General features: G+C 43.1%; 1 protein-coding gene across 1 annotated transcript; it reads left to right on the plus strand.

Annotated features, from left to right (window-relative positions):
• The first annotated feature begins 5,806 nt into the window (after positions 1-5,806).
• Positions 5,807-23,748, plus strand: lrp12 (low density lipoprotein receptor-related protein 12). Its single transcript, XM_080442168.1, has 11 exons — positions 5,807-6,938; positions 8,654-8,710; positions 9,613-9,745; positions 10,870-11,069; positions 11,701-12,053; positions 13,045-13,194; positions 13,780-14,001; positions 17,204-17,470; positions 18,898-19,100; positions 20,775-20,907; positions 22,153-23,748. Exons 1-11 carry the CDS (start codon positions 6,875-6,877, stop codon positions 23,218-23,220), a joined length of 2,850 nt encoding a protein of 949 aa, XP_080298294.1. The 5' UTR covers positions 5,807-6,874; the 3' UTR covers positions 23,221-23,748.
• Positions 23,749-25,150: the final 1,402 nt, after the last annotated feature.

Consider the following 25,150-nt stretch of genomic DNA (forward strand, 5'->3'; position numbering starts at 1 on the left):
GCAGCTTCCTCACTCAGAGCAGGTATCAGTCAACAACATGTGAACAGGAACCTGGCCCAGTGTTACTATGCTAATGCCGTATGCAGGGCCAAGTACAGAGCCAAAGGTCAAGTTTACACTGATGATAGTGCTGTCAAATAAGTATGTGGCAATGTATAAAATCTATGAAAAAGTTTAATCTGCAGCACAATTTTATGCAATATGTAGAGGGGGTCCCTGCTTCACCCCTCTCTCAGCTAAGGGTAATGTGTAAGCAAGTTTTTTTTAAATTTAAATTTAATTTTTTTTTTAAAGTTTGCATTTGCAGAAAGTTTCATGCACATTGATCAAAAATCCCAGGAGGAGTTGATTTGAACTGCTTTTCATATATTTCAAAATGGTGGGAGATCTAAAGGTCAAAGGTCAAAAGTCAGAGTGTGAAAGTTGTTCATCATGAGTAGACACATTATGTGTATGGAAGTTTTATGGCGGTAGGTCAAACAGGGCATGAGTTGTCGCTGTTCAAAGTTGCCATTTTCAATTGAGTGCTATAGTGCCACCCTTTGACGAATGAGTGTGAGATTCATTTCTTGATCGTTTTTCATGACCATCTACCATATGGCAGAGTTTCGTAAAAAGCGACAGCACGGTTAAGCCAGAACTGCGAAACGTGGCAGAAGAATAGTGAATAATGCCAATAATAAAACGGAGCCTTGCACTGTGCCAGTGCTTGGCCCCGTAATAATTATTTTTTGAGTATTTTGGGCTGAGTTAAATCACGGGTCAAATTTTACCCGCTAACACCAAGTGTATGCAGGTTTCTAACACAATGCAAGGTTCACTAGGTTCGCTCTATACAGCCTATGTGTCTCCTGTATGCTTATCTAACATAAAAGTCAACGTGAATTCTAGGAGCCCCATACTCTGTGATATTGCAATAAACAATTGTACTGTTATTAAGTTCTTTAGACCATAATACAATGTGCCATTTAATAACTTATCAGCACTATTATCTCTCAGCTGCTTATCAAACCTGAGTAATAAGAATATTTAGTTTTCAGCATGATAGTCCAGGATATCTTTGTTTAAATCATATAAAGTAATGCTCAAGATTTTAGCACATCTCACACACAACTAACACAGATTACACCAAACTGATGCTTAAGTTATCAATACATTCAGAGTGAATTTGCTACTGTTCTCTAATTTGGATGGCACTGGCAGTATTGTCAAAGTATTTTCTCACCCTACAGAGATATTATAAGAAGTATTTAGTGACTTACCGTGTTCTCTGTTTGCTCCGTAACAGAAGGAGAGATGCATAGGCTGTTCTCTGCACTGTCTTTATAAAGCCTGACTGCTTTTCTGATCATGGTCACAACTGTGTGTGTGTGTGTGTGTGTGTGTGTGTGTGTGTATGTGTGTATGTGTGTGTGTGTGTGTGTGTGTGTGTGTGTGTGTGTGTGTGTGTGTGTGTGTGTGTGTGTGTGTGTGTGTGTGTGTGTGTGTGTGTGTGTGTGTGCATGCGTGCGTGCGTGCGTGCGTGCGTGCGTGTGTGCGTGCGTGCGTGCGTGCGTGCGTGCGTGCGCGTGTGTATGTGCGCATGTGCGTGCGCACGAGTATTGTATTTCTATACTTATGAGGACCAAATGTCCCCACAAGTATAGTAGAATTTGAGAAATAGACAGAGAGGACCATTTGTTTCCCTGGTCCACACAAGAAAAATGGTTGTGATTAAAACATATTTTTAGAGGTTTACAATAAAATAAAATAAAATCAGGTTGGGGTTAGTGTTAGGATTAGGCATTTAGGTTAGGTTTAGGTGTTAGGGTTAGAGTTTTTTCACCAAAAGAAGTCGATCTACAAGCTCACAACGTGTCAACGTGTTTTACAGATTCAGGTCAGGATCAAAAGAGACACCCAGGTTTCTAGCAGTATAGGTTTTAGATAGCAGCAATAGTAGTGAGAATGAAACACAAGAACAGGCAAGAGTGTCAGGGAGAAAGCGTCGATGATGCTTGCCATGTGAGGCCACTTATTCATCATATTGTAATTGCACAATTACAATTACTTACACACCAACCCAAATGAGAGAGGTAGGCCTAACACACACACACACGAACGCACGCACACATTTATATAAAAAATGCTTCAATTTCTCGTTGCCACCCATCTTACAATGTGTTTTATTTATTCTTGTCTGATGTCCATATAAAGGGTTCAGTACTGTCTCCACTAGTCAACCGTAAACTGTTTTACATGAGACATGCGGAGCTGGATACAAAAGTAAATTCTTATACTACACTGCTCAAAATAATTAAGGGATCAAAGTGTTCCCTACATTTCTTTGAGCAGTATAATCTATAGGCCTACTGTACATGAATTGGTCATAATGACCTGGTGGCTTCAATTTCTTGCAATATTTTTGTAATAAAAGATTTAAAATGTCATGCTTAAGCGGCGACGGGACGCGTGCAGGTCAGTCCGGCCGGCCGTGTGTGTTTGTGTGGGGACTCGCTCGCCTATTTGAACTGTTGCAGGTACCAACACTCACTTTCCATCCCTGATATACTATCTGTGCACAGTGCATAACCCAAACTGCATAATACTTTCTGTGCTCATATCCCCCGATGGGTATGGTCTAGTTCCAGATAATCCTCAGAAAACTGTTCAAATATAAACATTTGAGGAACTGGGGGTGAGTGACATGGATTTCACAGCGGTTGTGCAAATAAGCAGCACACAATCATCTGTGCTTCCTCCAGCTTGAACATTGAACATTGCACCGGCTTCTGATACTATCAATGCACTGTTTAATTACATAATAATTATGTATTATAATTATGTATAATAAAGTATTATTCAAATTGATTACTATAGTATTATATATGGATATTGAAATTTGATGATATTCGAGAAATCTGTAAGTCCTGTCTTTTGGTTGTCGTGATCACGTTTGTCTTGTTTTTTCTCTGTTGTGTTAATCTTCTCTTTTGTTTGTTTTCTCATTTTTTTTCCTTCTTGTTTTCCTGTTTTTTCCTTTACTGTACGTCAATTCTTTTTGGTGTGAAAAGGATAAATAAGCCATTGGCTTCAGCCTACACCTTTTTGGTCTAACCCATATGTTTGGATAATGTGATTGTCCTGTTATGACCAAAATAAATTATTACTACTACTTACTACTACTGAATGGGACATTATCATGTGTAATCAGGCGATTGAATGGTCTGAGTAGGTGAGATACTGACCTACCCACGTGTAATCAGACTATTGATTAGTGAGATACTGACCAATCATGATTTACGATTCTGTGCCTATCGGTACATAACTTGGACGGCGCTGGGTTGGCTCAAGCGAACGTCGCAACGTTCGGCACGGCGACTTGCTCGCTTTCACTCGCTCGGTGGTGCCTCTCGTGGCTACAGTTCGCTTGAGACGGCGTGCCTCCGACACCATCCAAAACTATGCTTTATACAAAATACCTCCGTCAGTAGGTCAGTATCTCTTGATTAGACCCAATCAATAGTCTGATTAAACGTGGGTAGGTCAGTATCTCACCTAGATCATTCAATCGTCTGACTAAACGTGATAATGTCCCATTCAGTGCATTGACAGCATCAGAAACGGTGAACATTGAGGCAGAGAACATGATATGGTTCCTCTTGGCCACTGAGACACAGAGCATTTAGTGGTCAATCTTCATTGGTACAGACACATAGTTGGAAAAAAGATGAAGCGATGTGTATGTCCAATCTAAATTGGTTCATGTGCAGGGTAAACAACAACAACAACAATATAATGTGTGACACAACAGGAATTATGTTATCCCTGTGACTGCTAGTATCAGTATATGAGAGGGGTCACACTACATCGGTGTGTATCTGTTGGGTGGAAATCTTGTAGGTGCAAAACCAGAGCTGGATCCCTGTCCCTGAACGGGAAATTTGGTCGACTGAGACCCATTGTTCCAGAGCCTGATCCTGAATTTCAGAAGCTGAACCAAAAAGCCCCCTTTGCTTCTTTCAGTTCACTCTCAGTTAGAAAGGTGTAGTGATATTGTGTGGTTTGTCAGGACCACACCATCGTTGTGAAGTTGTTGCTGATGAGACAAATACTATACTTAAAACATTGCAAAAAATTACTTTATTCTTTTTCTCTGCAGAATTCATGTGAAATGCTGTGGGGTTTTGTCGGAAAGTGTCTTTTCAAGTTTAGCCTTTCTACACTGTGCAGCTTTTGCTGATGAGACAAATGCATTTCCCATCCGACTTGACAAAAAATAATGAATCGTATGCTGCCATGGTCATCCCTGTGTTAATTCACGCGTGATTTGTAGGGTTCAGGGTTCACATTTAAACCAGCAAACCTGAGTCTGTTTGGACGGTGGACGATACAAATGAATGTTTTTGTCTGGGTGTTCAACTATCACGGTCAATCAAACCCCAAAGCCTAAGCCCCTCGGGATCCAGCAGATGAGACATGGGAGTCCACCTCTATAACAACTGTAACAACTGTATTTTAAAAATGCTACAATTTCCCAATAGTGCCTAAAACACCCACGCACGCAAATTTGAACCCGGTTTCCTGCACAAGTAATGCATTTGAGTCAGATTCTGTGTCTATACGTGAGACATGACACAATCTGAATGTCTAAATAGAAGAGCAGGGAAACAAAATATAACCGACACAATTGCATACATTTATATATTAACATAATCTACCATACAGACACAATTACATTTTATTCATAAAAAAAAGTTTCATAGTGCCGCTTCAAGTTGGCCATGCCGGGTGAGTTGCATTTCTTGCAATATATATCTGTAATACAAATTTAAAAATATATATTTTCATGTTTTATTATTATTTTAACGACTTGGTGTTTTAATTGCTTAAGACTTAAGTAACATTGCATGTTTTGATGACTTTTAATTCCAGAGCAACGTTACAAGGAACCAATTGAAGAGAGAGCCAGAGTGAGTGATCTGGCAGTAATTACATCCTGAAATGACCATGTGAAAGATAGTTTACAAATAGTGTATAAATGCTGCAGTGTATTGGATTTATGTCTGAATTTCATGTGAGATCGAAAGCTTGATGAGCTGGGGATCTTTCATTTTTCTTTGAATAACATCCTGTGATAAACATTTATTTTCATCCACAGTCCAAAGCCTAATTATGTTTAGACAAAAAAAGGCATTCAACAAAAACAAACAAATAAACAATTTAGCCTAGAAATAATGCATTAATCATAAGCTCTTTTGGGTAAACATATAATTTACTCTTGTCTAATAGAATCATATCTTTGATTTTGTATTGTTTGCCATCACAATCATACACAGCATCCTCACTGGCATTAAATAACCCCCCCAAACATCAGGATGCACAGACACACAGACACACACACACACACACACACACACACACACACACACACACACACACACACAGACACAGACACAGACACACACGCACACACACGCACACACGCACACACATGCACACAATAAGTTGGTTGACAAGCTTTTAAAATAATTGCCTCTATAATGAGTCCTGTGAACTGTATTAATACATTGTAATATATTTAACAAAATAATAACAAATAATAAACACCTTTAAATAAATATAGGCTATAGAATTGTGCTTTTGTTGCCAGAAAATACATAGCCTATATTATATAAGTAAAGATAGGTAATTGTGTATATAGGCCTACTAGGTATATACTAATACTAGGTACTCTTTCTCAGTGCACACACACACACACACACACACACACACACACACACACACACACACACACAGTGAGCAGCTGTTCATCAGCTCCAGGGGGAGAGAGAGAGAGAGAGAGAGAGAGAGAGAGAGATTAAAGCAGAGCAGAGCAGACACACACATACAGAGTGTGTTAGAATAGAACACATTTAATAACACATTTCATCTGAACAACCTTTCACAACCACACAGTAACATGATGTACCGTTACTGCGTCACGTGACCAGCCCTCTGCTAGCTGGCTTAGCACGGTAGCATCCTTCTGTATTGTTGTTGTAGCTCAGGGAGCTAAGGTTAGCATGCTAACGTAACGTTGTTGCTTTTTATATTATTAGTTTATTGTGTTTGTGCACTAAACAGTCATAAGGACGGTTTATGACGTGTTGTTTACGTTATGGTGGGTGTTGTTGTTATTTGTGGCGGTTTGTTTTCATCGTAACGGAAAGCTAGCCTAGCCACTGTTAGCCTAGCCACTGTTAGCTTGTTAGCCTTTGTCTTGTGAGGATGTTCAGGATGTGAAGGTAAATAAATACATTATGACTGATAGATGACTGTAACACTACAGGATTACATACTGTACCGTTACCATGGTGACGGGGTGAATATTATGTAATATATAATATTATAATTTATCTTCACTGTCTTTGTTTTCTGGAAAAGTTGGATGGTTAATTAGTAGAATAATAGTAATAACCAGTAAAATATACTGCTTACCAGTTCATCACATACTGTTTAACCAGTATAATAATAATACTAATAATAATTAAAAAAAACCAGTATAATATACTGCTCACCAGTTCATTAGATACTGCTTAACCACTGTAACCAGTATAATAATAATAATAATAATAATAATAAGCAACAGTTCATAACATACATATTGGCTGGTTTATTGATGACTGATCGTTAGAGGTGATCAGGTTTCAGATTATTAGATGAACCAGTTATCAAGGTGATTGATTGGTTCATTATTGATTCCATGAATTAGTTACCGAGGTGATTGGCTGGTTACTTATTCAATTAGATGAATCGGTTATGGAGGTGATTGGTTGGTTAATTATTTAACTAGATGAATCATATATTGAGGTGATTGGTCGGTTAATGAGTAGAGAGGTGGTCGAGGTTAGTTATGGCCTGGAGCAAGACCCTGTCACCATGGAGACCACTACTCATCCTGCTACTCTACATCACTGGTAAGATATTATGGGATGTTGTACAATCTATACAATACATCTATAGTGTTGTTTATAACAAGGGACCCCCCCAAAATCATATTTGAACTGGGACTCCCCAAAATAATCATATTTGAACTGGGGAACCCCCACCCTGACAAGAACTTCTTGGAATTGTAGGCATTAGATTTAGTTTGACTTGGTTCCACAGATAAATATTGTGTAAATAGCAGATCTACAAGCTCGCAACGCCTCGCAACGTGAGGCGTTGTAAGCTTGTGTATTTTGTTAGATTGTATCTTGCTATTTACACAATGTTCGGGTCTTTCTTGCATAATATTTGACAAATTGGTATTAAAAAGGCATTACATTATAACTTTAGAAATGTGCAGATACCCTGTATACACTTATACTGTATGTTGGTTTGATTACTGTTGAGTGAGAAAACAATATTGAGTCATCTGGGCTCCGGGGACCCCACAACATAATTTGGGGACCCACCTGGGGGTCCTGACCCCCAGTTTGGGAACCACTTGTCTATAGCAGGGGTCTTCAACATTTACATTTCAAGGACCCCCAGTTTGATATGCATAAGGCCGAGGACCCCCATTTGATACTTTTCTATCACTGTGCCCCTAATAATCTGCACTGTAAAATCCTAACAGACCTGTAACTCCTCAAGGAACCCCCTTCAACATTTTGAAGACCCCTTATTGAGAGAGAGATGAAGCAGGGACCCCCACTACATATTGTATAAGATGATGTTGCAGATAAAATGTTTTCATAGATTTCAGAGATAGCTCCATAGACTTGTTTGACAGCACTATCAGTGTTGAGTAAAGTAATGTTTTTTGTTTGTTAGTTTGCACATTATCCTTTCTATTAATATAATGCTGGATTGAGGTTCATGTGTATTTTCAGACAAAATTATATATTTCCCCCCCCCACATCTTGAGAATGGGACACATGGGACAAGCAGTTAGAACCCGTACAATTTCTACTCCGATATAGCCTCTCGGATACGGGATAGGTGGGCACTAGGGACATCTGGGCACCTTGATGTAAAATTGGCTACTTTGTCCCAAATAAAAATGGAAAGTATAAGTTAGTATGCATGATGTGAACATGCACGGACCGGTACATCATTATCCTATCCTCCTATAATTTGTTCTGCCCGGTTCTCCTCAGCGGCTGGAGCTATTGATCTGAATGAAATTGCACACAGCCATTGACCATTACCATGTGCACGGAACTGCAAAGCCCGTTTTTCGATTTCCCCCAACTGTCGGCTGTTTATTCGCGTTTTTATGTAAAAGAATGTCGCCATGGTTACGGCTGCCCAGCTGTGGGATGGCCCTACAGGGGTTTGTAGCAATTGTAGAAATATTAGACCTTATTTGTCCAATGTTTAAACATGTTCTAATCATGTATACTTTACTTTACTTAAGACATTTTTCAAATATTTTATTTTTTACCATTTTGGACAAAATAGCCAATTTTACATCGAGGTGCCCAGATGTCCCTATAGTGCCCACCTATCCTGTTACCAGCCTCTCTGTCCAGGTCAATGTCAAAACACTCAGAAACCTCTCAATGTTTGAATTTCATATGACTATTCTATAAATAATACATTTTAGGAAAGAAGCCACGGGAAATATAAAATCTGTGTTCTATTTATGGATTGATTTCTTAACATTTCTGATAAAATGTTTATGTGTGTTCTCTCTCTCCCACAGGTCAGTCAGTTGGTTCTCAACATAATGACAATGTGTACGTGTCAGGACGATCTACTGGTGAGTTCATTATAACACTATTATATTGTGTGGGGGGGGGGCATATTTTCCCAAACACTGGGTCGTGACCCATTTTTGGGTCGTGGAAGGATTTGTATTGTTATTTAGAAAGATTTTAAAAACAAAAATAAAATAAAAACAAATAATTCAGAAATGGTAAAAAATAATAGAATTGAAGAAAAAAAAATACAGTGAGAATAGCCCATCTAGAAGCTCAGACTGTGTCGCATTGAATGGCATAATCAATGTGCGACCTCTTCTTAGTCTAGAGGCCTTTTCACACATGGTGGTGGTCTTTCACACGTGTAGCATGCAACAGGAGAATGTCCGTTTCAGCTGCGTTCTCACATAACTGAAAATACTCCGTTTGATGAGGTATAGGGCCGGTGTCTGGGTAGTAGACGCGTCGCACACATTAGCAACTCCTACTTAACAGCATGAGGGAGATACGGGGATCAAATGTGATTCAATTCCTTCCACAGAACATGACTGATTAATTGAATTGATTGACATGAGGGATTGTAGGTTTAACAAAAAGGAGACTTGGTTCTGTTGGTGAATAGAAAAGAAAAGTCTTCTGTGCTGGACAAATAACATTGGTTGTAGCTATTTGTTTACTACAGTAGATTAAAGAGGCATTGTGTTTTACCAATGTTTCACTTATGAGCCATTGATCACGAACGTTGGTTGGCTGAATACTTCCAATGCTAATGACAAGCCGAACGACTGAGCTGGTTTTCAGTGATCATAAGATGTTTCTTTCTGTGTACAACGGCTAAGAGGGTCGGCTCGTGTCCCCGGCCGCTCCTACACCTCTTAGCTGTTTTGTCTCATTGCTTTAATGAACAATACTTAATATTTCTGTAAAAAAAACTCTTACATGTATACGTGTGTGTGTGCAGGCTGTGGTCAGACTGTGCAGATGGTATCTAACAGCGGGGTCATCACCAGTCCAGGATGGCCCTTCAAATATCCTGATGGAGTCAACTGTTCCTGGAACATCAGAGCACCACCAGGAGATGTTATTACTATCAGGTACATACACACACACACACACACACGCATCAACACGCACACACACACACACACACACACACACACACACACACACACACACACACACACACACACACACACACACACACACACACACACACACTCACGCCCCGGGGGGCATGGGTGGCAGTGACTCAGGAGACACTTGGGATTCCAAAGGTTCCTGCCCGGATCGATCCCGGGCTCCCCCTGTGTTACTGTCAAAGTGTCCTTGAGCAAGACACTGAACCCCTAACTGCTCCCGATGAGCAGGTTGGTGCCTTGCATGGTTTCCTCTGCCATCTGGTGTGAATGGGTGAATGTAAAGGCGCTATATAAATGCGGCATTTACGCACACACACGCAACACACACGCATGCATGCACACACACGCACGCACAAGCGCGCACAGAATAGTCGTACACATAGGCCTGTCACAATTGTTGCGTAATCGCCTAATCTCAATTATTTGACATAATCGCAATTATTTTTGCATAATTGTCTTAATCGTTTCCATGTTGAAAACTGTTCATACACGTTCAAACATTTTCCAAAAATAGCAGAAACGTCACTTTGAGACGCGTTGTAAGCTTGTTTATCAGCTATTTTCGCTACTATCTTTTTTTTTTAAAGTATACAATTATTACATGTTAGTAATTTCATATCTTTGTTATATTTGTCCTGTGTAATCTTTGATTACGAAGCCTAAAAGGCAAAATATATGTTCCAATGTTCAATGCCAATAACGGAATTACATCGTTAATCGCCATTATTTGTATGGCAATTAATCCTCAACTTAAAGGAGTAGTTCACACAGAAAAGGACTTATTTTCCATCAATTGCACACCACATGAAGCCTTGTCACATTCCTGGGCCAATAATTTGATGACCGGGTCAACGGTCAGTAAGGAGACTCGGCAGTAATGACCGCCGGTCATCAAATTATTGGCTTAGGAATGCGACAAAAACTAAAACATCCTTTTTTTTGGGCCAGCTACTCCTTTAAATGTTGTAATCTTGAAAGCCCTATGTACACACACTATTCACTCTCCTCTCCTCTCCTCTCCTCTCCTCTCCTCTCCTCTCCTCTCCTCTCCTCTCCTCTCCTCTCCTCTCCTCTCATAGCTTCCAGGACTTTGACTTGCAGACGTCTCATCGCTGTGGCTTGGACTGGCTGTCCATTGGCAGCTATAAGAACCTGGATGCCTTCAGGGTGTGTGGCTCCTCTCTGCCGGCTCCGTTCATCTCCTCGCTGGACGTGTGGATCCAGTTCCACTCGGACCGCAGTCTGGCCGGCAAAGGGTTCAGACTGGTCTACGTTACCGGTAAGACACCGCAAACCAGTTTAACAGTCCCCTCAAAACCCATTCAATCCGGGAACGCATCCCTTGTCATTTTAGATTTCTTTGGCTATTCAAAAATAGCAGATCTACAAGCTCATAGCGCGGCACCGAGTGCCGCGCTATGAGCTTGTAGATCTGCTATTTTTCACGATAAAAAATCGTGAACGTTTGTGCAAATCTTTGAATTTATATTCTACAAATGTCTCTTTTTTGAACAAAACTTATGTTGCTTATATCAGTGTTTCTCAAACATTTTCATGTCAAGGACCAACCCAAATGATATGTATTTGGCCACGGACCCCCATCTTCAAATATGTTGTTCCTGGGATCCCCCAGAAGCAAAGATTTGAGTTAAAAATGTTTGCTTTAAACATATATATTCAAAGATTTGCAAAAATAGCAGATCTGAACTTGTAGATCTGCTATTTTTGAATAGCCATAGAAATCTAAAATGACAGAGATACGTTCCCCACGAAAAGCGTTCCCCACGATACGGATACTGGGGTTTAAGTGGTTAAAGCAGGGGTCTTCAAAAGGTGGTCGACGAACATTTTTGTCATAGTTTTAGTCGACTAAATTAACTCTGTCTGTCTGTCCTCTGTCTGTCTCTCAGGTAAACTGGGAGAGTCCAGTTGTCTCTCAGACCAGTACCACTGCTCCAGTGGGAAGTGCATCCCGTTGTCGTGGCGATGCAACTCTCAGGACGAGTGCGGAGACAACTCCGACGAGGAGCTGTGTGGCGACCTATCGCAGCCCGCCGCCGCTTTCCACCAGTCGCAGCCCTCCTCCGCCGACTTAGACCAATCGCAGCCCGCCGCCGCCGCAGCCTTCGACCAATCGCAGCCCTCGGCCGCCTTCTCCTTCCAGCCGTGCGCCTACAACCAGTTCCCCTGCCTGTCTCGCTACACCAGGCTGTACACCTGTCTGCCCGCCAGCCTGAAGTGTGATGGAAGCATAGACTGTCAGGTAAGACACATTAGAGAGACATACAGGCTGTGTGCCTCTTTGTCTACCAGCCTGAAATGCAGTGGTGGGAAAAGCACTCAAATGTTTTACTTAAGTAAAAGTACTCTGTTACAAGTAAAAGTCCGGAATTCAAAGTATTGGTATCAAAATGTACTTAAAGTATCAAAATGTACTTAAAGTACCAAAAGTAAAAGTACTAAAATGTTTGAAAATAGCCAATCTACATGCTCACAATGCGTCGCGATGCGGCGCGTTGTGAGCTTGTAGATCGGCTATTTTCAAATAGCCTCGGTATAAAACAGGGCTAAAGTTGTTAATGTATGTTTTATAATAGAATGATTTATATCTGCAAAGTAACTAGTAACTATAGTTTTCAAATAATTGTAGTGGAGTAAAAGTACAGTATTTGCCTTTGAGGTGTAGTGGAGTAGAAGTAAAAGTATAGACAATTGGAAATACTCCAATTAAGTAAAAGTACCTCAAACTTTTACTTAAATGCAGTACTTGAGTACATTTACTCAGTTACTTTACACCACTGTTGAAATGTGATGGAAGCATAGACTGTCATAGACAGAGAGAGAGAGACGGACAGACAGACAGACAGACAGACAGACGCATACATATACATTACATACAGTATGTATGTATGCTGTAATGCATGTTAATTTATGCTAATTAATAGCAATCCAGCTGTGTGACAAGTCATAATTAATTACCGTCCCTTCAAAAAGGCGCTGACTAAGCGAACCCCATCCATTCCTCCGTCCTCTGCGGGGAGGACGCGAGAACGGAAGTGTAAATGATTGCGCTCGGGTGGCGCAGTGGTAATGTACCTGTCCACCACCGTTAAGTCTGGGGGTTTGAATCGGGGGTAAAAAACAGAACAAAAAGGAAGCGTAGATTATTGGGATCTGGCTTTAGACTGTGACCTTCTGTTTTGTAAGACGTGAGTGATGAGACGTTTATGTCGTGTCGTCATGGTAACGTGTAGGACCTGGGCGACGAGATCGACTGTGACGTTCCTTCGTGTGGAGAGCGTTTGAAGAACTTCTACGGATCCTTCTCCTCTCCGAACTATCCCGACTTCTACCCACCTGGAAGCAACTGCACCTGGATGATTGATACCGGAGACCACAGGAAGGTACATACGACCACTGACCTCTGAATATGATCCCTGACCTCTGAATACGATAGGCTGATATCAGACTAAACATTGAACGCTTGCCTCCAAGTCTCTTAAGTGATTTCCAATCACTAGAGATCAATGCAGCCCGTCCCCTCAGTAAACTGTGCAGTTTGAGCCATTCATCAATCAAATAAACATGTTTACGTTATTGAAATATGAGGCAACGCAACATACCTGGAGTTTAGATCCCATAGCCTGAGGGTGATGATTGATCCAGTCGGTGACGACGCATCGCAGGCAGAGCTCCAGCCAGGTGTTATATTAGTTTTGTTATATTTGTTTTTAGCGGATTTCTACGTGGATTTTGTCGCTCATAACGTTTGAAAAAGTAGGATGCGGCCATGCAAAATGGTGCAAACTTTTTTGTTTTGTTAGTTTTTTCCCACACTGTTTCTTGACATGGAATTTGCTGTTGACAACAGTAGTGCGTCCAATGGATGCACGGACGGTGAGTTGAATGCGCCTTTTCTTAATAATATGCGTCAGAGACGCATATGCCTATCAGCCTATCGGCATCACTGTGTATGTGTGTGTTTCTAGGTGATACTGAGGTTCATAGACTTCAAGCTGGACGGTACAGGCTACGGGGACTACGTTAAGGTGTACGACGGCCTGGACGCGTCTCCTCGCCGCCTGCTCAGAGTCCTGACCGCCTTCGACTCCAGAGCGCCGCTCAGCGTGGTTTCCTCGGCGGGACAGCTGACCATCCACTTCTACGCCGACAAGATCAACGCCGCGCGGGGATTCAACGTCACCTACCAGGTACCAGGCCTGTCACAATAGTTACGCAAACGCCGTTATGTTGCGTCATTATCGCATGGATTCAAGTTCTCAGTCGCCAGGACTAAAGCCAGCATGTCTTCTATGGAAACATGTTGCGCAGCGAAAATAGCCGATCTACAAGCTCTCAATCCGTCTGCGACGCATTGAGAGCTTGTAGATAGGCTATTTTCTGTTATTATTTTAAGATTAGAGCATTTGAAGTGGTCAGACTAGCAATCTGTTCAGATGCATCTATCATAAAAACCCTAATGGTCTCACATATTTCATGCAAAGCCTCAATCTTCGATTTCTTCACTTTGTTGGCAGTATGTAGAACAGCAGGAACAATATAAAAAAAAAACACATAATTTTACATATCCACCTATAATTCGACAAAGCTCTGAGAGTGTGGTGAGGCCAAAAGTGTGGTGAGGTCAAAAATTTGCACACAGCCATTGACCATTACTAGGGGTGTCACGATACTCGATACGTATCGAAATCGAACCGAAAATGACGTTGGATACAGTGTATCGAAATCAAAAGCCGTATCGCGATTCAAGGGTTAATAAAAAAAATATACTCCCACGCATGCGCACATCCGATTGCACGTCCGGGTGAAGCCATGCTCGAGTCGCTGTTATGTTTTTCCGTGCATCGTGCATGCGTGCTTACGACGGGGGAGAAAAAAAAGACGACAGGACAAACCCACACACAGAGAGAGACCGCTGTAGCGGTGCGTCTGTACTACTACTTTACATTTCACCATGGCCACTGCTGAAGCCAGCGATGGTAATGATGATACACAAACGGAAGAATTGGAAAACCCTCCCGCTTCCATTAAGTCAAAAGTCTGACAATATTTTGGCTTCCCAGTGAATTATGAGGGCACCCGACGCGTTGTTGACAAAACGGCTACCGTTTGTCGATTATGCTCCACATTGATAGTTGCTCCGTCTTCACTTTTTCCCCTCTACACCTATACCTCTTTGCCAAAAATAGCCGATCTACAAGCTCACAACGCCTCGCAGCGCACATTGATAGTTGCTCCGTCTTCTCCTTTTCCCCTCTACACCTATACCTCTCGGCCAAAAATAGCCGATCTACAAGCTCACTGTGAGCTTGTAGATCTGCTATTTTTGGCTAAAGTTCACCTCAGAAAAGGGATGGGGTTAAGGTAAAAAAAAAAAAAAGACCCTGTTGAAGACCCCTGGCTTAGCTTATTATTCACATTTCTTGTTTGTTAAAGCTCTTATCTGTTCAAACAATGTGAACAACAACAACTTTAAGATGTTTAAGAACATGTAGCCAAATAACGGTTGTCTTTGGATCCTTTTTTCTTACATGTTCAACTTTGTATTTAGATTTTATTTAGTTATAGAGCTTCACAAGAATGTTGTTAACTCATCTTAAAGAAGAATCTGAAAATGACAGTTGTTGTAAGGGCATGAAACCCTTTTTGTTATTCTCATTTGATATTATTCAAATAAAAGGGACTTATTGAGAAACATGTGTTTTTCTTTACAAATCAAGACAATAGCCTAAATTAATAATCATATAGCCCTCAAAGCTGAAAAAAAGGACGTTTTAAAAATATATATCGTATCGAAAATCGAATCGAATCGTGACCTTAAAATCGAAAGTCGAATCGAATCGTGGATTAGGCGTATCGTGACACCCCTTACCATGTGCACGGAACAGTGAATCCCGTTTTTCGCTTTCCCCAAGCCCGTTTTTTGCTTTCCCCAACCGTCTGCTGTTTGTTAGCGTTTTTGTGTTCGCTTTGTGTTGCACAGAGCAAGTTCTGTCAGGGAACACAGTGTAGTTGTTGGTGGCCTACCATTGGACCACGTCAGCTCCACATACTCATCCACTCACACTCATTTTATTCTCAAACCGCTCTATTTAAGCTGGAAGGTTGCACTTTTCATTCTGCTTGCTTTTGCTGCACACACACTGTTGCTGCTGCTGCACTGCTGTTCATTGCTGTTGCTAAAATTGCTACTCACCCTCCACCACCCCATGCTACCACCTGTTGTTTTGGATCTGCTGTTTATGTACGGTGGATTCGGAGTCCCTGGTTGGGAAATGCGCTTTATCAGAGTACCTAAAAGCAGATCCATATTCATCGCCAAACCATAATAAATATATTGCTCATTTTATATTCAATATACATATATCTTATCCTTTATGAGTTGTCTTTATCCATTTATGTGTTGTCCTGACAGAAGTTGTGTTAATTGTTAAGAAATAGCGCTAGTGTGGTGGGCACAAACCATACAAAGTTGTGACATTTTATTTTGCTTTAATCCATGACATCGTTTCCATGTACTTGTATTACTCTACTTGTGAGGAGTGGACCAAATGTCTATAATAGAATTTGAGAAATAGACAGATAGATTGTAGACCTGTTAGATTCAGGTTGTGTTTAGGGTTAGGATTAGGCATTTAGATCCACATAGCAATGAAAACGATCCTTTTGGCCTAAATGTTTTACTATACCTCTGTGCTGTTTAAATTGTTTTGACCAATAAAGTATTAAATGAATCAATCAATTCAGGGGTTATGGTTGTAAGCTTGTAGATCTGCTATTTTTCGGCTTCAGGCTTAACGGTGAAAATGAGCAATTTAACCCATTAAAATCGGCAAAGCATCTGTGTCATTTTAGATTTGAGCTCTGGCTATTCAAAAATAGCAGACATGCAAGCTCACAGCGCGTCACTTCGTGCCGTGCTGCGAGCTTGTACATCTGCTATTTTTTTAAATGTTTTGAAAAATCTTCAAAGTTTGAGAAAAACTAGTGACTTAGAAGGCATTTGTAGAATCGACCTCAGGTCTTAACTGATTCACTGCCAATCACGTAGATCTACGCGAACCTATTTAAAGCCGCCACGTGCCAGTCACGTAGATCTACGTGAACTAAAAAGATATATATATTTTTTTTTTTTCAATTTGACCCAAAGACCAAGGAGATATGATTTTTCGAAGATCTAGACTCCTATCCACTTCCTTGTTAACTTAAAACTTAAAAATTCTGTATCTCGGCTCCTGAGGACTTTTTTTTTTTCAATGAAAAATCTCTGGCACTGGCTAAAAAAATATGAAAATACCTCTGGCAGTTAATGGGTTAATGGGTATAAACAAAAAAAGTGTTGATTTTCTGATGTAATACAAGTGTGTGTGTGTGTGTGTGTGTGTGGCTCAGGTGGACGGCTTCTGTCTGCCGTGGGAGATCCCGTGCGGGGGGAACTGGGGCTGCTACACGGAGCAGCAGCGGTGTGACGGCTACTGGCACTGTCCCAACGGCCGCGACGAGCTCAACTGCTCGTCATGCCAGGAAGACGAGTTCCCCTGCTCCCGCAACGGGGCCTGCTACCCCCGCTCGGACCGCTGCAACTACCAGAACCGCTGTCCCAACGGCTCCGACGAGAAGAACTGCTTCTTCTGCCAGCCAGGCAACTTCCACTGCAAGGTAAAAAAGACTGGAAGGTGATCTGTAGCAAAGGTTCCCTAACTTCTCAGGCCGTGACCCCCCCAAAATAATCATATTTGAACTGGAGACCCACCCTGACGAGCACTTGGAATTGTAGGCATTAAATTTAGTTTGACTCAGTTCCACAGATAAACATTGTTGAAAATAGCCGATCTACGCAGTGCGAGGCGATGTGAGCTTGTAGATCGGTAGATCGGCGATTTTCACAATGTTTGCCTCTTTCGTACATTTTTGATTGATTGATTGAATACTTCATTTGTCAGAAATGTAAACAGCACGTGATACAGTCAGACATTAAGGCTAAAAGGATAACACAAAAAAGTCCCTTGGGACTTTTGTTTTTGTATTCAAGGCATCAACAAATAGCTCGACACAAATAATATTATTATTAATATTATTAGAAAACACTCATTTACTCATTTCACTTATTAGTGTTTTCTCCAAATTCAACACAAAACGTCACTTTTAATGACTACTGCAGTGTCAGAATTATTCAAACTGTTCATGAGAAGTGACTTGGTCGAGCATCCTTTTTGTTATTATAACCTGCTGCAAACGTGATGCCTATAGCCAGGAACCAGCTTCTGGCAGCATTCATGTGACATTTTTAACCCCATGTGTAGTGGCCTCCAGTTCACTAATACAGTGGTTCTCAACCCAGGTCCGCGGTAGTTACAATGAGCAGGGGTTGGATGACAATATAGCCTTTGCAAAAAAAGAAAATGATTAAAAAATATATTATCACATTCACTGCCAGACTTATTTCTGGCTGTGTGCACCCACTGCCAGCGTTTTTTTCCGATTTTTCTAACCTTTTCAATTAGTCGCAGAGTATTTATCTCCAGTATGATCCCTGATGGTTGCTAATCACGGAGGGTTTCACTGTGCTTTCTCTGTGCTTTCACTGTGCTTCCTATGACAAGCGAACTTCCCGTTCGCTTGTCATACGGCGTTGAAAATTATGCACGCAGCTTGCGATTTCCGTGAAATTTCACACTCACATTCCCATTAGGCCGAGGAAGAAATGCCACTCTTTTCACATTGGCCTGTTATAGCGCCACCAGCAGGTCTAATTTAGCAAAACAAATTTTTGCAACAAAATGCCTAAAATCATGAATGCAGTGTCCGATTGCCATGAAAGGCCTAAGAAGAAACGGGCCCTTTTCACATTGGCCTATTATAGCACCACCAGGAAGCCACAATAACGTACTTGACCTGGCGGAGACCTGTGCTCCGAGGAGCACTTTTTCTTTTTTTTTATCCTCTAAAGCGATTATTTGAATATTCGATTATTCTGACCCATCCTAACGGTAGATGTGGTGCAGTCAAAGGTTGTCTGCATGCAGAACAACACGCGTCGTGTAATTGATGGTGGGGTTCAGTCTTCTTCTCTTGTCTGTCTCCAGAACAACCGCTGTGTGTTTGAGTCGTGGGTGTGTGACGCTCAGGACGACTGCGGCGACGGCAGCGACGAGGACAACTGCCCCGTCATCGTGCCCACCAGAGTGATCACGGCCGCGGTGATCGGCAGCCTCATCTGTGGCCTACTGCTGGTCATCGCTCTGGGCTGCACCTGCAAGCTCTACTCCCTACGCATGTTCGAACGCAGGTAATATATACTCAACTAGATGTGATAACCAAAACCTAACTAATAATAGTTTGAACCTAAACCCTCAAATTCCTTTTTTAGATATACCTTTTTTCCCCCAATTTGTTTGGCATCTATTGTTAGGTATGTCCATATTATGACCACGGAAATGCTCTAAAAGTGTGAAAAACGTATTTCTCATTTCACTACGCTTTAAACCTCAGTATCCTTTTATGTGGGGGAAACCTTCGCAGACAATTGCAATGTGTCGTGTAAGTGACACATTGTGAGCTTGTAGATCGGCTATTTTCAGCGAAGATATTTAATGTCGATCAAAAACGGAGAAGTCACTAATAGAGCCCTGAGTGACTCGGGTCAACCAGGGTTTTAGTGCTTAACCTAACCCCATCTAATACTAGCTTAAACCCGGGTAGCTCAGTCGGTAGAGCTCTCGCCTTTGGACCACAAGGTCATGGGTTCGATCCCGGGCACTGGTACTGGGAGCTGATGATAGGTGTGGCGCTCCACCTTAGCCATCCATCACCCAGGGGTCTAGCACATTGTGTTCTCGGCTGATACGGCCAATAACCCTCTCTGACCTACTTACTTAAACTTAAACCCAACTAATACTAGCTTTAACCCATTCAGACCTGAGGCCGATTCTACAAAATGTCTTCTAAATCCTAACGGCTTTTTGAAAAAAAAAATATGTTGCTATATCAGTGGTGCTCAAACTTTTTCATGTCAAGGACCACCCAAAATTATATGTATTTGGCCGTGGACCCCCATCTCAAAATATTTTGTTCCAGGGACCCTAGAAGCAAAGACTTGAGTTAAAATGTTTGCTGTAAAAATGTATATATTCAAAGATATTCACACATTCTCACGATTTTTCAAAAATAGCAGATCTACAAGTTGTTTGTATATCTGCTATTTTTGAATAGTCAAAGAAATCTTAAAATTACACAGTTCCCTTCCCGGTCTTAACACATTCCATGCCAGAGTTTAATATCATAATGTACTCACCAGTGCCAGCGTTTTATTGTTGTTTTTTTGTTTTTTTCATGTCGCCACAGACCTCGCTAAATACGTTAAAAGTGCGCGTTCATTTGGTTCTAAACACAGGGGATCTGTGTGATACGAGCAGTGAAGACCGCTTCGCATTGCGATCCGCCATCTTGAAGCTACAGCGGTGAACGCTAAACAGTGATCAGCGAGGAGAAAAACAACAACCGAGATAATCGACTTTTAGATTTCGTCCTAGACAGGAAGCGGATACGATCGGAAAAAACGGAACCCGGATAATTCCGTTTCCGGTGGTGCTACCGGAAACGGAAGTGGATAGAACATTTCAGAAAGTGAACTTTTTTATTTTTTCGAAAAAAACAAAAAAAACACCACTTCGCGTAGATCTACGCGATTGGCACGTGGCGGCTTTAAATAGGTTTGCGTAGATCTACGCGATTGGCACGTGGCGGCTTTAAATAGGTTCGCGTAGATCTACGCGATTGGCAGTCAATGTGTTAATGGGTTAACCTAAACCCAACTTATACTAGCGTAGACCTTAACCCAACCTAACCCCTAACATGCAACATGGATGTCCAGTACTACTGCAATAACGGGTCATCTAAATCTGTGATTGGACCCTGCTCGGCGGCTCTGGTTAATCCCTGGCCCTGTGATTGGTCGTTTCAGGTCATTTGAGACCCAGCTGTCACGGGTGGAGGCGGAGTTACTGCGGCGAGAGGCCCCGCCCTCTTATGGTCAGCTGATCGCCCAGGGACTCATCCCGCCCGTAGAAGACTTCCCTGTGTGTTCTGGAAACCAGGTAAACACACACCTATAATACACATCAATACTAATACACAACAATACACAACTAAAGCTGGGCGTAAGCTGCACGATTTTAGATATTGACGTTGTCGGGTGGAAATCATTATTTTTTTATTATAAAAATATATTTATATTTAAAGGCACAGTATGTAACTTTGCCCTGTGTGGGTAAACGAAACAATACATATTTGTTTTACCCATCATTTCCTTCTATACCAGCAGCCACTGGAGTAGTGTGGTGGTGTTAGCCTGCACACTCTCGCTTTATTTTGGTGTTTTCACTGATTGTTTTGGTTGCCCAAAACGTCTCCGTCTACCAAAACAAACAGTGAAAACACTAAAATACAGCGAGAGGGAGAGCTTTAAGAAATTGTGAAAATAGCCGATATACAAGCTCATAGATCGGCTATTTTCATGACTTCCGTGCGACACGCCTTGAATTCATGGAGATATCTTAGTTTTTGTCGCATTCCTGAACCAATAATTCGATGAACGGATGGCTGCTCAGTAAGCCTGGTTCCAGACAAATCTGCCATTGCAAAGAAAATTGCCCTCGGCAGATAAGGTCTGGCCGCTCTCAATAGAGATTGGATTTCTCTCCCTCCGAAGTTGTGAGGGACCAATCAGGGCCCAGTATGCAAATATGGGGCGGGTTTATCACCAGAGGCATTTTTTGCATTTGCCCCTCGGAAATGCAGGCTCCACACAGAGATTCCAGACTTATATCTACGCAGTGATATTAGTCTGACCATGCCAGGCTAGCTCAGTAGGAGACTCAATAGGGCAGGCAAGGCTGACATCACTCCGCGGCTGCGGCTAGCCCCGCCCCCGGTCGGTGGGGTCGACATCTCCCTTCACTCGGAGGTTCGCTAATAGTAGCCTGCTAGTTGGTGCTCTTTCAGCAATGTTTCGCCAAAATGGGAATGAATTGTTGTATGAAAACTGTTCCACGGCTTCTCACCATCGACGAGTTGAGAATAAAGTCTCCTCTCCTACCGGAGCCTGGTCATAAAACTAATGGTTTAGGAATGCGACAAAAACTAAGAAATCTCCATGAATTGTAGGCTTCATGGGGTGTGTAATTGATAGAAAAGTTTTTTTGGGCAAACTACACCTTTAATTGACCAAAATAACATAAAAAGTTGACATATGGACAATATACATATATATTTTTTACTACTACTCATACTCATGTACCAGAGGTATTAATGCTAAACGTCGTGTCTGTGTGTCCGTCCAGGCGTCCGTGTTGGAGAACCTCCGCCTGGCCGTCCGCTCTCAGCTGGGCTTCACCTCCCTCCGCCTCCCCTCGTCCTCTTCGTCGTCAAGCCGCCGTGGCGGCGGCAACCTCTGGAGACGTCTGTTCCGCCTGTCCCGCTCTCGCCGGTCGGGCTCCCTGGCGCTGGTCTCCTCCGGCGACCCGGAGGACGGCACCGCCGCCGGAGTGGCCGGGAGCGTCGGCGGCGTCACTGGGAGTGGCCGGCGCGGCCCGCTGCCGCTGGACTCTGACGACACGGACACGGAGAGCGACCGAGGAGGTGGAGGAGGGGCGAGGGACGGAGAGAGAGCGCGGGAGAGAGGCGGGGGCGGGGGAGCGGCGTCGGCGGGAGGCCCGGTGGCGCCCCCTCTCCCCCAGAAAACACCCCCGGCCGTGGCGGTGGAAGCCATCGTCTCGGTGACGTCGACGACCACCAGGGACCCGGCCGGGTCTTCTCCCGCCGCCGTCGGTCCCACAGCGGTGGTGGCGGTGGCATCGGCGCCGCCCCCCCGCGGTCCCGCTTCGAACGCCGCAGCCCCCTCGCAGCACCACACGGCGGCCACACCGCCCCCCGCCACGGGCGGCGGTCAGCTGAGCTCTGCGCTGGGCCGTCTGGCCCGTAGCCTGGCCTGGGCTCGCTGGCTGCGCCCCACCCACAACCACCAGCAGCAGAACACCAGCCCGCTGCGCCACCTAGCGGACAGCAACGGCAACAACGGCGCTGCGGAGAGGAGAGCCAGCCGAGACGACGAGGACGACGTGGAGCTCCTTATCCCGCCGGCGTCCGACTCTGACTCCGCCTCCTCGTCGTCCTCGTTGGCGGGCGCCAACGAGGTCTGCCGGCCCCTGCTGCCGCCGGAGCCCCGCCCCGCCTCCTCTTCCTCCTCAGGCCACGCCCAGCGGCATCATCATCATCATCACCACCACCAGCGCGGTGGCGGCAGCAACAGGGACGGGCCGTGTGAGCGCTGTGGGAAGGTCCACACGGCTCAGATCCCCGCCCAGTGTCTGGAGGCCCACAGTGATGACGAGCTGCTGCTGCTCTGCTAATGAAGACTGGAGTAACGCACAGCTTTTTACTAACCCACTCAAACACACTGTGGTTTTCCCCCTAATGAATGAGTCCTGTCTGGTCCGTCCTTTAAATGCGGCCCCCCCTCCCCCTCCCCCTTTTGCTGGAGAGTGGAACCATTGTGACGTCAAATACGGTTCCATCCCTCGGTACGAACGGCTAAAATCGAACCTTTTTTCATTTCAAGGGCCCCCGGTTTGATCTCTGGGACCCCAATTTACACTGTAAGTTGAATTGTAGTTAATTTAACTCTGAGAGTGTCCACATGGAACCAAATAGACCTGTGAGGGTCCATTTGGTTCCATGTGCACACTCTGAGTTATAGACCTGTAAGGGTCCATTTGGTTCTAGTTGTAAACTCTCGAGTTACAGACCTGTAAGGGTCCATTTGGTTCTAGTTGTAAACTCTCAGAGTTATAGAGCTGTAAGGGTCCATTTGGTTCCATTTGTACACTCAAAGTTACAGACCTGTAAGGGTCCATTCGGTTCCATTTGTACACTCAGAGTTACAGACTCGTAAGGGTCCATTTGGTTCTACTTGTAAACTCTCAGAGTTACAGACCTGTAAGGGTCCATTTGGACCCCTGGGGTCCCCGGACACGAAGTTAGAAGACCTAAAGAAAAACCACATCACAACAATCCCACAGGTTGAATGGAAAGACTGGTTTCTGTTCACTGACTGACTCACTGGGCTCTGGTTCTGCTTGTTCTGCATTATTTCAACTCTGGAACGATGGCCAAAATGACCTTCGACCCCGTCGGTACGGCTACACAAACACGGTCACTTATTTCTCTGCTGGTCCGTCCTTTTAATATGGTCCCCCCCTTGTTGCTGGGCGGGTGGGGGGGAACCATCGGTGACTGGGACCCTTCCTCCCCCCCCGCGGTACGATCACCTGTGTAACACGGTGACGAAACAGTCATAAATTATGTTCATCCCCAGGGACTTGGTACGAACTAAACTGGTACGCTTTTTGGACCTGGTACTGTTTACTGGACCTGGTACTTATTGGTCCGACTGGGAGGTTTCTCTCCCCTCTTTACCCAACCGTCCCTAGACGGCTGTACCTGCTGTCTACTGCAAAAAAGAAAAGAAACATCCAGAAAATATGAATAATACTGATCCTGGTCTACTAGTCCACTGGTCCAGTGTTTCCCAAACGTTCTTGCTCGAGACCCCAGGAGGGAAATTTGTAAAAAAATTATCATGAATGAAACACTTAAGCCCTATTTAATGGTGAAAATAGCCTTGTAGGTCGGCTATTTTCACGATTTCTTGCGGTTTGTTTATTTATTTATTTATTTTTTATTCTGAAAATGATTCTTCTGCATTCTTTTTTGCCCCCGCCCCCAAAATGTTATGGGGATTATTTTTTTGAATATTTTGAAATTCTTTTGAAATAATGATTAATATTTTTTTGTAGGAAACGAGGGTAAAAACAAAGGGATTTTTACTCGTGACCCACGAAAATTGGTCCTCGACCCATAAGTGGGTCCCAACCCACTGTTTGGGAAACACTGTACTAGTACTAGTCCAGTGGTTTAACCCATTAAGACCTGAGGCCGATTCTACAATCCTAACAGTTTTCTGAAAAACTTAGGTTGCTATATCAGTGGTGCTCAAAACCTTCTCATGTCAAGGACCCCCACAATGATTTTTATTTGGCCGCCGACCCCCCTATCTTAAAATATTTTGTTCCAGGGACCCCCCAGAAGTAAAGATTAAAAAAATGTTCACTTTAAAAAAATACATGTATTCAAAGAGTTTCAAAAAATTGCAGATCTACAAGCTCAATGCAATTTTTGAATAGCCAAAGTATGAAATAATGGTTTAAGTGGATAAAATAATTGATGCTTGTATAAACTACTTTTGCCCCCCCCCCCCCCAAGGACCCCTGGGGTCCCCGG

Source organism: Gymnoscopelus braueri (assembly GCF_963280865.1).
Source record: "Gymnoscopelus braueri genome assembly, chromosome: 11".
NCBI classification, from domain to species: domain Eukaryota; kingdom Metazoa; phylum Chordata; class Actinopteri; order Myctophiformes; family Myctophidae; genus Gymnoscopelus; species Gymnoscopelus braueri.